General features: G+C 42.4%; 1 protein-coding gene across 1 annotated transcript in view; it reads right to left on the bottom strand.

The window, feature by feature from the left end:
* Positions 1-1,906: 1,906 nt before the first annotated feature.
* LOC104547069 (protein kinase C alpha type) overlaps positions 1,907-12,429 on the bottom strand; it is a gene marked incomplete at its 5' end in the record, with an annotated part of 50,205 nt that continues 39,682 nt past the window's right edge. Inside the window, 4 exons of the mRNA XM_010192627.1 lie at positions 1,907-2,071; positions 6,037-6,177; positions 8,536-8,643; positions 10,049-10,129. Of these exons, the coding sequence (XP_010190929.1) occupies positions 1,907-2,071; positions 6,037-6,177; positions 8,536-8,643; positions 10,049-10,129 (495 nt within the window). The remainder of the gene's footprint in view (positions 2,072-6,036; positions 6,178-8,535; positions 8,644-10,048; positions 10,130-12,429) is intronic.

A 12,429-nucleotide genomic window follows, 5' to 3' on the forward strand; every position in this document is an offset into this window, starting at 1 on the left:
CTCCCCCTTCCCCAGTTACATATTCTAGTATAAACTGAAGTCTTTCATGGCAAATACCTTACTTTTTAAATATGCTTACATGCTGGAAAAATCGTAATCAGTCTGCATGCAGCAACAGAGACATCATGCTCCCGGCATCGGCATGCACATCTGACGGACAAAAAGTGCCTACGGCCGCGAACGTTAACAAGGCAGAAGGGGGAAAAAAATAGGAAAATGCACCGACTACTATTTTACATGCTGTAACAAAACCAAAATAAGCACAAAAAATATTTACTGATACTGGAATTAATATCTTCCGGTAAGTTTTAAGAGGAAATATCAAAATTTATCTAGTTAGGTGATAGGAGAGGAGAAGATTGCATTAATTACAGTGTTTGTCATTGCAAAGAAAGTCTATTTCCTTCTCTGTAAGTAATAAGCAGACATGAAATGAAAGCCTAATTGAACCTCGTATAAAACCTGCAGGTAGCAATTATTGTTTAAAAGTAGGTCTACTTTTAAAAAAAGAGATTATACCCTAAGCCATTAACAATATCCAAACCCTAAAGTAAAAACCAGAACAAGAGCAATAAAACATTTAGCTAAATCTAAATGATGTCATCCAGAACAAGAACTTTCACAAATAAAGCACAATTTGTTTTATAAAATTTCTATAATACTCTTTATGCTTGATACGATTATGTCAATAATATAGATCTGCTTATTATTAACCCTTATTATTAAGAGTTATTACTAAACATGCAAAATTCATTGCATGAAGCGTATGTAAAATGTATTAAATCCCATTCTATCAATAAAACAAGTTGTAGGTGCTGCTTCTTTCAGGCTTGATTATTCTACAGCCCCAAGTTTTCTGGATTAAAACTGATTATTTTAAGACTAAATCTCACTTGATTTTTCATGAGTTATTCTGGAGAAAACAGGAAGTCACTTGGGGCTGCATCTTTTGTTAATTGATAATAAATAACGCCTTCGATTTACTGCCCTATACTGCAGACGATAAATAAACACGTGTAAATAAGGTTGAAGGGACTACGGTTTTGTTTTACATTCCAGGTTAACAAATTTCATAGTAAAATATTGGTGTTAGAAGCGGTTTTAACAGTAAACTTGAGGAGTGGTGTAAATTAAATTAACTGAACAAACAATGGCACCCTGGATCACAGAATAATCTCATGGAGATTAAAATTCACAAAAATATTATTAAAATTATTACTAGTAGTATTATCATCATTATTATTAAAGACAAAATTTCACCCTTGAGTTTCTCACACGCTACTTAGCAAAGATCCTAGAGATCTGGCCACCGCTGAAGTGTGTTTAAACTTGGTGTTGCTTAGCCTCAGGGTCTAATTTGATTTTGTCCTCATCTCCCACCCACTCCCGACTTGTTTCTGTCATATTTTCTGTCATATTTTCAAAACAATTCCTTTCAATATGTTTTTTGCAATGCCTCTCCTCCCTGGCACAGCCGCCGCCGTTTCAGTCTCTGGTGCTGCTGATCTCCCCGGAGTCAACGGGAAGAGCGGGGAGGAGCGGTCCCCGGTCTGGTTTTATTCATTTCAAACCACGTGTTAGATCATTTCTAACACAACAGAGTGGGAAAGGGAGCAAAAGGACAGGGGGAAGTTGCAAAAATAGGTAACGTACCAAAAAATGGGGAAGTTGAGACGAGTCAGTGGTGACTTCTAGAAGAATACGTGGGCACCGTACATTAATTTATCTCCCATTAAGACAACAACGCCGTTGCAAAGCCAAAATCCCAAATAAGAGGCCTTTCCCCCACCTTACCCTTTCTAACCTTACAATTTCCAGGCCCAAATGGAATCAACAAGGCAAAAGCCTAAAAATTGTAGGGTTAAGGACCGTTCCCTGCTGCAGGATTTCTTTCTGTCCTCCTGTTTCATGCTACATTTTGCAAAAGGGGGTGTAGGAACTGGGGGTTGACGTAAGAAAACCCTTCAAAATCTGTTTGGTCTATGTTGGCAATGACCAGCTGATCCGGAGGTGTTAACACCGGCTGTCCTCGCGTAAAGAATTTATCGAAGTTTTCGGCACCTTTGCCACACTGCAAGAAGAAGAGAAAAAAAGGTTGAAAAAAACCCAGCAATACATTGGCATTTCCAGCTTTTTGCAGATTTTTTGGGGTACATGCAAGACTTTCCCTCATTTCTTATGAGTAGGGAGGAGAAAATGTTCTGTTTAGGTATTTTAATAAAAAATCCTAGGCTAACAGAGAGCTTTTAATAGAGGGGTTCTGATAATAAACAGAGTCAGAAAGGTTCCCATCCACGCGCATGAGGTGATGAGGAAGAGAGGCTTAAATATTCAGAATTACCGGGCTACAAAAGGAAAAATAAAGTATCTCTATGGACGTGTATTGGCAAGAGATACTTTATCCGTCAAGTCATTTCATCCTTCTTAAAACCTTTATGATACAAAATTAAATTTTGATGTTAATCTGTTTCCTTCCCGATCTGCAGAAAGCTTCAAGTAATTCATTTATATGCTTCGACTCTTTATTGTATAGTCTATAAACCCCTGTAAATTCATAAACGGCAGGGGAGCTCCAGGCCTGGGGGCTGCAGGAGGGAGCTGGGGCACGGATGCATCCCAGAACAGGTCCCCATGACAAAATGTGCTATCATAGGCTTCCTCCTTTTCTTTTGGCTAAGAGAAGAGACGCGTTGTGAGCAGGGGGTCATACACAGCGGCACGCTGAACACAACTCTTCAGAACAGAAATCAAAGGAAGTCAGGTTTGTGGATAGTTTTGAGTAACGCAGAAAACGCTTGAAAGGCAGGAAAGTGAGATTAGAGGCACATTAAAAAGGATGAAGAACAAAATTAGCTTGGGTGCAAGAAAAGTGCCTATTTGAGGAAAACTAGGCATTGATTATTGTGGAGACATCTAAAGGAAACTGGTAAACCTGCTTGTCTCCAAACTATCCACTCTAACAGACCTTCAAACAAAGTGTGGTTGTACGATAAAGGCACCGAACGTTTCTTCCTGTTGTCCCTGACCCTTTCATCTCTGTCCATCCCTACAATACATCTACATACGGATTTACAGGATAGTATTACACTATTTAGACCTAGAGGATAACTTGGAAAGGGTAGAAGATGGCTTGTACAGTAGACCAATATTAAACATTGATTTTTCTGAACTAACGCAACATGAATAAAGCTGCGTGTTTATAGAAGAAACCAATTAAAATGGGCCCGTTAAGGGATTGGAGGGTGAGGTGTTCAGCTGTTTTGAAACCAGCTCAGTCCCAGTTCCCAGTGTTCTTGCAAAGCACCTGGACTGGGACACGTTGTCCAATCTGAGCTGCAAGGAACTGTTGCTGCCCCAGGCAAACGCTGGTTTATATTTCAGAGAGAAAATGCATGCTCAGGTACGGGACCGCAGTGCTCACAGGACACTTGTTCAGTCTTGGAGGAACACAAGCAGAGGAGCACTGCAGCGGGTTAAAGGCTTTTATCAGCCGGGTTCTGCACTCACCAAATACTCTGGTGCCCACTGAAGCCACTGCGTTTTGGTACAGAACCTCTGGAGAACAAGAATGGACAGAGCAGGACTTGGACAAGGGGAAACTCCCCATCATTGGAAGGAAAGTTGATGTGTCCCCAGATTAACAGTCACATTTATTTAGAGGTAGTGCAGTCAATACAGAGCAGCAATAAAAGGGCTATTTATAGAGGGAAGATATGTAGCTAAAAAGTTGTTCTACAGGTATGCATCATCCTTCTGCAAAATTATGCTTTTTGCTTTTTCTTTTCTCTTCTTCTTCTTTTATCAGCAAGTGGAAAGTATTCAAGCAAGCTATATACTGAAACCAAAGTCCCTGACTCCATTAGGTCTCTATTGCTTCTACTAGTAGAGGCTAAGAAGTAACTCATGTAAAAGTTGCATATTTTTGGGTGCGAATATAAGAATTTATCAGTAAGTTTGCATCTTCAATAATGTATTTGTCTTCACATCGAAGAGCAGCATTGCTACTGCGAGTGTTAATACAGTATTGAAGCAGAATGGAAAATACGGGACTCCTAGAACTCCTTAACTTACAAACACGAGCAAAATGTCCGTGCCAGATAATCAGGCCATGCCTATAGCCTGTGAAATGTCAGTCTGGAAGGGAACACATGATTTAATGACCAACTGCTGACCCAAAATCTGCAGCTGTGTTGGAGTGAGAACCATGCCTGTGGAAAAGCAGCAGGACTATTCCTGCAGCAACGTACTTCCTATAGAAGATGCACCTACAAGGGTTTGCTGACAAAAATACACCCCAAACATAGCCTCTAAATACCCACATCTTCAAACAGATTAAGATTCGTGTGGTTTTTGCTTTCTAGAATCCATATAAATGGAATAAACAATCACAACGAATGGGTTATACATAGGGTATGTGAACATACAGGATGACCATGAGCCAGCAATGTGCCCTGGTGGCCAAGAAGGCCAACGCCATCCTGGGGTGGATGAGAAGGGGTGGTTGTAGGGCAGAGAGGTTCTCCTGCCCCTCTGCTCTGCCCTGCTCACACCACATCTGCAATATTGTGTCCAGTGCTGGGCCCTCAGCTCAAGAAGGACAGGAACTGCTTGAAAGAGTCCAGCAAAGCCACAAAGATGATGGAGGGAGTGGAGCATCTCCTGCTGAGGAGCGGCTGAGGGAGCTGGGGCTCTTGAGCTTGGAGCAGAGGAGACTGAGGGGTGCCCTCATTCCTGGGGATCCATTTGGAAAGGGCAGTGTCAGGAGGAAGGTGCCAGGCTCTGCTCTGGGATGTCCAATGCCAGGACAAGGGGCAATGGTCCCAAGCTGGAGCACAGGAGGTTCAAGCTGAAGATGAGGACAAACTCTGTCAGTGTGAGGGTGGCAGAGCATGGCCCAGGCTGCCCAGAGAGGTTGTGGAGTCTCCTTGTGTGCAGACACCCAAAGCCCTGGCCGTGTTCCTGTGTGACTGCTCTGGTGATCCTGCTCTGGGGGAGTTGCACTGGGGGAGCTTTCGAGGTCCCTTCCAACTCCTCATATTCTGTGATTCTGTGTGATCAGATTTGGATTTTAAACTAATTTAATCTGGGAAAGTTAGGCTCCATGTGAATACGCTGTGTTGTATTTTAATAGCAGCTTGTATAAACAAAACAGGTCATGATAACCACAGAGACAGATCACAGCTGCTCTAAACAGGAGCCAGGATCTGCCATGAAATGTGCTATGGTGGGACCAGACCACACTTCAAGATTTTAGTATCTTCATGCTGGTGTTATTTTAACTTCAAGAAAAGTATAAGCACTCAGTTTGTGAGTAATACAACTCCCAGATGTGAAGGCAGATTTGCTTTATGATCAGCTTCCAATTTGGCTCAGGAAGCCATGTAATGAAAATCTTCCATAAAAGATGCTTTGAAGAGGTGCAGCTCCCCTTCTGCCACACAGCTCTGGAGAGCGGCCGGGCAGCGCTGGCAGCACCACGCGTGCTCTTTGCTTATTTACATGGGTGAAAAGCCACACCATGCGAGAAGGGTATTTCCCCCAGCACAAAACGCTCTTCTCAACATGGAACACCCCTCCTGGTGACGTGAAAAAGTCACTTGAGGATGGGGAGCATGACCCTCCCATGCTGTGTAGCCCACCACGGAGGAAATCCACCCCAGTACCTCAGGTACCTTTAACCACTGACTTAGATGCTGTTCAGAGGGGACAGTTGGGAACTGTATTTATCACAAGTCTCAAGTGGGCTGATGTGAATATGCCAATTTTCCCTGTTTTCAACTTCCCCTGCAGTACACGATCATCCAAGTCAAGATTCAAACCACTGAGAGACTTTTTTGCAAGGAACAAAGTACACCGGGTTATGCTACAGGGTGCCAAAACATTAGCAGATTTGCAGACGGGTCTGCCATAATCAAATTGCCTTATTTTAGAAGTGTCCCAGATTCGCAGCACCACCAAGCCAGCATTAATCTCCCCCCACAGGAAGGCATGACTGCAGACACATTTAGCGAGGGAAGCGCTTGGCATCTCACTCACCACTTTGGGTTTGAAAGGGGGCTGAATCTCTCTGCTTTCCAGTTTCTCCCAGTCAATCCTCCTGAAGAACGCGTGTTCCCGGATGTCTCTTTCACCTTCAAGGCCACAGCCAAGGCGTTTTGCAGGATGTTTAGTCATTAGCTATGAGGAAGAAAACACCAAACGATTAAATTTAATGCTGCAATGAAAGCGAGACAGACTTTCCCCAGGTTGTGATGCTCTTGCTCCTCTCCTGTAGTAGCAAGTTGCTAATAAAATTGTTTTTAAGAGCTAAAATTCATTTTTTGAGGATTACTTTTCTTGTTTGATTACTGGAGGCAGCACATCAGCAGCAAAATTAAGGGTTGCACTTGAGAACTTTTCCCGTTCGGCAGAGGCGGTGCCCAGGGCACGCTGCCATCGCATTAGTTCACAACTCACTCCCGCATTTCACCTCTGGTCTTTCAGTTCAGTCTTATAAATCTCCAGAACAGCTTCTGCCCTACCTCAACAATCAATTAGACTTAATAAATTCCAATATACTAAAGCCGCATGAAGTACAGCCCCCCCGCTTTCATTTTTCTGGGCTTGTTCAAGACATCTCATTACGGAGCCTACGATTTCTTGGCACCCAGCTGACAATATCTAATCTGAGTTTCCTCCCCTGCATCCTTAATGACATCTTGGTCAATACTACCCCCAGCTGCACAGATCAAGCAGACTTGGGGAAAAAAGCCCAACAAACTCACCAACGTTTCATGCTTGGAAGCAGTAATATCCTCGCTAATTAAGAAGCTCCTCAAAATCTTTTCACTTGATATGTGCATTAGGAATTGAGCAACGCAGCTTTCAACTCTCACTTCCAGTATTGCGGGGACTTTTTAAAGTTCTTTTACCAATTATAAATGATTAATACACTGCCAGGAGTGATACCTCAACACATCTTTTTAAAACCTCAGCTGTACCGCTTTAGTCTCCCTCCAAATGTTGAGTTGATCAGATTCCAATTTTGAACCCAAAATAAAAATGACTCTGAGCAGACTCTGGGAAGTCGCTGGGCGAGGAATCACATCCTGCTTCCAGCTGAACAGCAACCTTCCCATGTTTGTCACCTTTCTAAACCCCTTGCTTTAACAGTAGGTGGTATAAGAAAATGTGAATAACGATTCTAGTAGTGTTAATTCTGTTCTGAAGTCACTGTGTTTACCAAACCCAACAAACTCTGACTCAGTGAATGGATGTCAAGCAGACAACTCCATTTCAAGAGCACAGCAAGCACGTTCATCCTGCCCTGAGCTACTGCTGACTACGAGGTTCAGAAAGCTGCTCACGCTGACTTCTCTCAGGTATAACGCGCACTGAAACCTGGGATTAATTTGTGAGTTTAATACAGATGATGAACGTGTTATTATCACAGAGGCTTGGCCTTAAACCTCGTGGCGCAATGCAATTTTAGCTTTCTGACCTCTCTTTGCATAAGCACCCAGCAGAACAGCAGCGAGCAGGAGAGCTGAAAACAGGGTACTTAGATCATGTTCAAACTGTGCTGTTTGAAGAGACGATTTCCAGGACAAGGCATCAATCTGCGTGTACTTCACAAAAATAAATCACGTTTCATTTTTGTTGGTCAGCACGTCTACACTGGCACAGGCTCCAAAATTAGAGGTCTTTCCTTTTACCTTGTTGTTCTAAACAGTTGAGCTTTTCCTTGATGATTTTTCCCTCAAGGATTAATAGCCAGCTCATGGACAGTACTTCATAAATGGTTGCAAGGGAAAGGAAGAAAGTAAACACTGAATTAACTGACACTAAGTGCAGTGATATTTTATCACTGTAAGTAAGACATCAAATAACGCTTTATAGACAGTGGTTTGGAAAAGCCACAGACTGACAGTACTCTAGGGAATCACACGGAGTCAGGGGAAACTCAAATGAATTCTTTATTCCTGAGCTAATGTATTCTTTTCCTCCAAAAAAATTAAATTAACTTAGAATCTAAGATAACTTTTAGGCCACACAGGTTACAACTGGGTCAGGATTTCCCCACTGCTTCCTTGCATTTACGCTGAAGTTTTTCACATAAGCTCATCTTTACCTACATTTAAAAACTGCACTTATTAACTCTTGCTCTGCTGCTGTCATTAGGCACACGGGGCTGAGGACTCGCTGGGGTATCTGGTACCCATCTGAGCTGAGGGGGATGGCCTTGCAGAACTGGAGTTGAGAGGCAAAGTGGGTGCAGACATTTCACACCGCTATCCTGTTTATAAATTCTGCTCTGGATTTGGCAGCTACTGCTTTTGACATTTGTTCTTGCCACAAAACAAGCAGGCACAGTGGGAAGAGCTGAACACTTATCAGTGACACCAAGCAATGAGCGCTTCAAGACAATATAGCTTAGTGCAGCCCGACAGAAGAAGCACTTAAAAATACTACAGTGCTGTTTCAAAGCCAGACAAATTTCATTATTCACAAGGATTGCCAAAAAGGAACTTAATGATAAGGAAGCATCTATCTCACCCCCTTGCAGATGGAGACAGCTTCTTTGGACAGGGATTTTGGATAGGAAACATTATGCTCCATTATGGACTGGAAAAGTTCATCTTCATCTTCTCCATCAAATGGAGGCTGTTGGAAATAAATCACAGGTAAGTTACTTACTGGGTTTCGTGATTCTTCACTTTAATTCTTCACCTTTTATGAAATGGCATGACAATATTGTGGTCACACTGGGTCAGCTCAAAGGTGCATCCAGCCCAGCAACCTGTTTGCAGTCAGTCACAGATGCCCACAAAGTCCAGCACGCAGCAGCGGTCCTTGCCCAGGAACACAAGCCAAACTCCCAGCTATCTGCAGCCTGAGATCTTCTGACACAGAACTTTAATGTTTATCACTAAAACTGAGGAGAAAAGTTCATTTCTGCCCCCAGCATAGCAGCCAGGTTAATGATACATGTGCAGGATTATCTTTGTGATCCTCTTTAATCAGCTTTTAAAGCTACTGTGCCCCAGACAGCCAAAATACTTTAAAGGGCAAAGTCTGGAGACTGTAACTTTTAATTACTTTGTGTTAAGGTATATCCATTCCTCACTTAATTCCAGTTAAACTCCAGTTTGTTTTATAAGACGTGGCTGTAGACTCTGCTTCTGTAGAGACGGTATCACAAGCAAGGGCTACATTTTATTTTTATATATAGATGATGAGGAAAGTGTCTGTAGGTGAGTCCCCAGGATACAGGCACTGTGCAAGGCTCAGCTAATGGCAAATCTCATTTTCTCAAAAGCATTCAGATGGCCAATATTTGAAATGCAGACTGTAAATGTTAACAACTGCAACCGCTACACTTTAAAAACTTTTAAAACGTCGACTGGAATTTAGCAGAGAAACTATTAAAGACATTTGTTAAAAATGTACGTTTTAAGCTTAGGAAATGCATGCCTTTAGCTAACACCCATTGAAAGCCAATTGCACAAATCTTTTCCAACTCCAGACTAATAGAATTCCTTAGAGTTGGTAGTTATCTGCCATTTACTGCAGTACAGCGCTGCTTTTCTACGGGAGTGACTCAGAGAGCAGCATCTCATTAACTGTGCCGAATAAGGGGTCTGTAACGAAGCGTATTTCAAGCAGCCAGACCCATACTTTGCCCCTAGGACATACAACACAAAACCTGTATTCTTGTGCCTTAACTGCAATGCAGAGCATATACACACTCTTATTATGTCTCCCTGTGGTTTCAAACTACTAAATGGTATTTCTTCCATTTGACATGCATTTTCCTGCTCAAGTGTCTCCCATTCAATTTTGAAGATGGTTATTTATAACATTATTACAGTACAAAGAAGCCGTATTCAAAGGCAGCGCTTGATTACGTGGGTACAACATAAAGAGCTTAAAGCCTAATACATTCTCAGCAGAGTCAGTCAAGAGTAAAGGGAGATAATATCAGTATGAGAGGCCCCAGGCCTGTCCCCAAGGGTCCAAGCCTTTAGGGAGCCTTGAGCAGCGGCGAGCACAGAAGGGTCACTCTTACCTGGCCAGCCAACATCTCATAGAGCAGCACGCCGTATGCCCACCAATCCACAGACTTCCCATAGGGCTGGTAAGCAATAATCTGTATAAACACAAAAAGACCACAGTGTAAAAGCCCCCATGTTAACTAACACCCACTCTCGTGACATATTAAATAGTGACAAGCCAACCCTGTAATTCTCACTCTAGCTACCCATTGCTCTCACTGGGAGTTGGGCTGTTCTGCAAACGTCAGTCTAAACCCTCCTGCGTCTTTTGGTACTGTGATATCTTGGGAAATGCGGCTCTTAGGAGACCTTAGGATGTGCATCTGAAGGCCAAGGAGGAAGTACAGCAGCACAATGTAGGAGACAAGGCAAAGATGTTATTCATCCATTTGTGTCAAAGCCTGAAATCATGAGACTCGCTTAACTTACACATTATCAATAATTAAGCCTTTCCTTTCTTTGCAATATTTATATTTCTGTTCTGCTGTAAAGGGAATCAAACTTTAAGAAAAGAGCAAAACTCTGAAAAGCTCATTTTTCCCAAGCCACATGACCTTTTAGTATGAAGCTAGATACCAGCAACACCAAAAAGAAAGGGGTTTCTGCTGTTCAGCCTAATGGAAATCTCAAGTATTTTGCATCCTCTGGGTTCACATCTGACTCACACAGAGGCACAAATTGAGTTGTGACACAACCGAAGGCTGCGAGTGCCAACAGCGCGCAGGTCCCCTCGTGCGTCATTTTCTTAATCGAGGCCTCTTCAGAGATCGGTGCTAATTTATTTAAGGGATGCACTTGGGCACGCTGTAGAGGGAGTTTTGAGGTGCAGACGTTCTCTCTGATCTCCTTCTAAATAACAGTGAAGGGATATTGTGCATCATGAAGGGATGCAGAACGTCCCAGCCACCGTCCATCCACACTGGGAAAGGCAGTACCAGAACCTCCAACCCCACCGCTCCACTGGGATTAGCAGAGGAGGTTTTTTTACTTTTCTGAAAGAGAAGTTGAACTGTAAGTTTTGTATTTGCTGAGGAAAAGAGTGAGTCACCAGTTCAATAAACCGGGCTACTAAGTGAAATTATAGTCTCTGTGTGAATATGGTTTTTGCCAGGTTAACAGTAGCACATGAATTAAAAATTACTGCAATGTTCTAAGCAAAGGATTTAAAAAAATCAATCGCAATTTGAAATATATGACACAACCAGAGGTAATAACAAGATTCTGAGCTGAAAGGTCCTACATCTCGGCAGTAGTTATCTCTCGGCAGTAATATGGGCTTAAAAATATATATATATTTGGGACAGCCATTTCACATTACAGTGGTTGACATACTTGGTTACTTTCCCTTTAGTTTCTATCACCAGTAAGATCCCAGAGGTCCACTGGAATCAATATTGCTTCTTGAAAAAACAAACACCTTCAAGATTTTATCCAGAAAAAATACTGGTCTTCACACACAGAAACTGAGAAAACATTTCATCCTCAAGCCTTCTCTGACAATCCTTCCTTGCCTTACGGGAAAGAGCATTTTATCAGGGGAAAAAAAAGGGAATATTTTTCAGAAGGGCATTAATTTACAAGGGCAGAACATTTTGTATGGTAAGTGTGCTTCATGTAAGTGGTTTTGGTAGGAGCAGTTTATTTCAATTAGCAAATGAGGAAAAGAAGGATCCATAGCACTGAGAAAGAAAACGCTGCTGCACCACCATGGCTCTCAAGCTGGCGGTCAGGTCTGTCCAGGAGGCCACAGTCAACTTCTCTTCCTGGTGTGAAAGAGTTTGATGGGGTTATTGAGGAAATCTTTTACATACAGCAATGCAACGTCATAAATGACAGATATAACCAAGCACAGACTCAGTGACTCCGGTTGTTTATCCAGCAAGAGGTGAGTCAAGACTGGGTTGTTCTCTAAATAGCATTACCATCAGCAAATGTAATCTGCTCAAATGAAACCTGCCTTTGTGAGTGAATATCAAGCAGAATCATCAAGAGAGACAGAATTAACATGAAAAAAGCTCCTACATTTAGCCAAGATATGGTCAGAGTCACTAAAAGTTGTGTCCTATTTGACAATGTGGGAAAAGGTGGCACTGTCAATGTTTGCTGCTGTACACCAGAAGGTTTTTGCCCAATTTAATACACCTAATTTGAATTACCAGCTTAATCCTGGTAAGCATATGATCCAAGTGATACACAGAAGAGCAATCTGCCACGTTCATTCACCAACCCGTGCGTCATGCACGGAAACCAGCGGTTACATTCATAATATTGGGAGCTATCCCATGCATTAATTGCAAAATGTAAACGAGAGGAAAGATCGCTCACTTCGAGGAAGGGATTACACGTGGGAGGAAGCAGATGAGTTTTCAATGTACAGTCAAACATGCTCTGGTAC

The sequence above is a fragment of the Mesitornis unicolor genome, unplaced genomic scaffold (assembly GCF_000695765.1).
Source record: "Mesitornis unicolor isolate BGI_N332 unplaced genomic scaffold, ASM69576v1 scaffold46819, whole genome shotgun sequence".
NCBI classification, from domain to species: Eukaryota; Metazoa; Chordata; class Aves; order Mesitornithiformes; family Mesitornithidae; genus Mesitornis; species Mesitornis unicolor.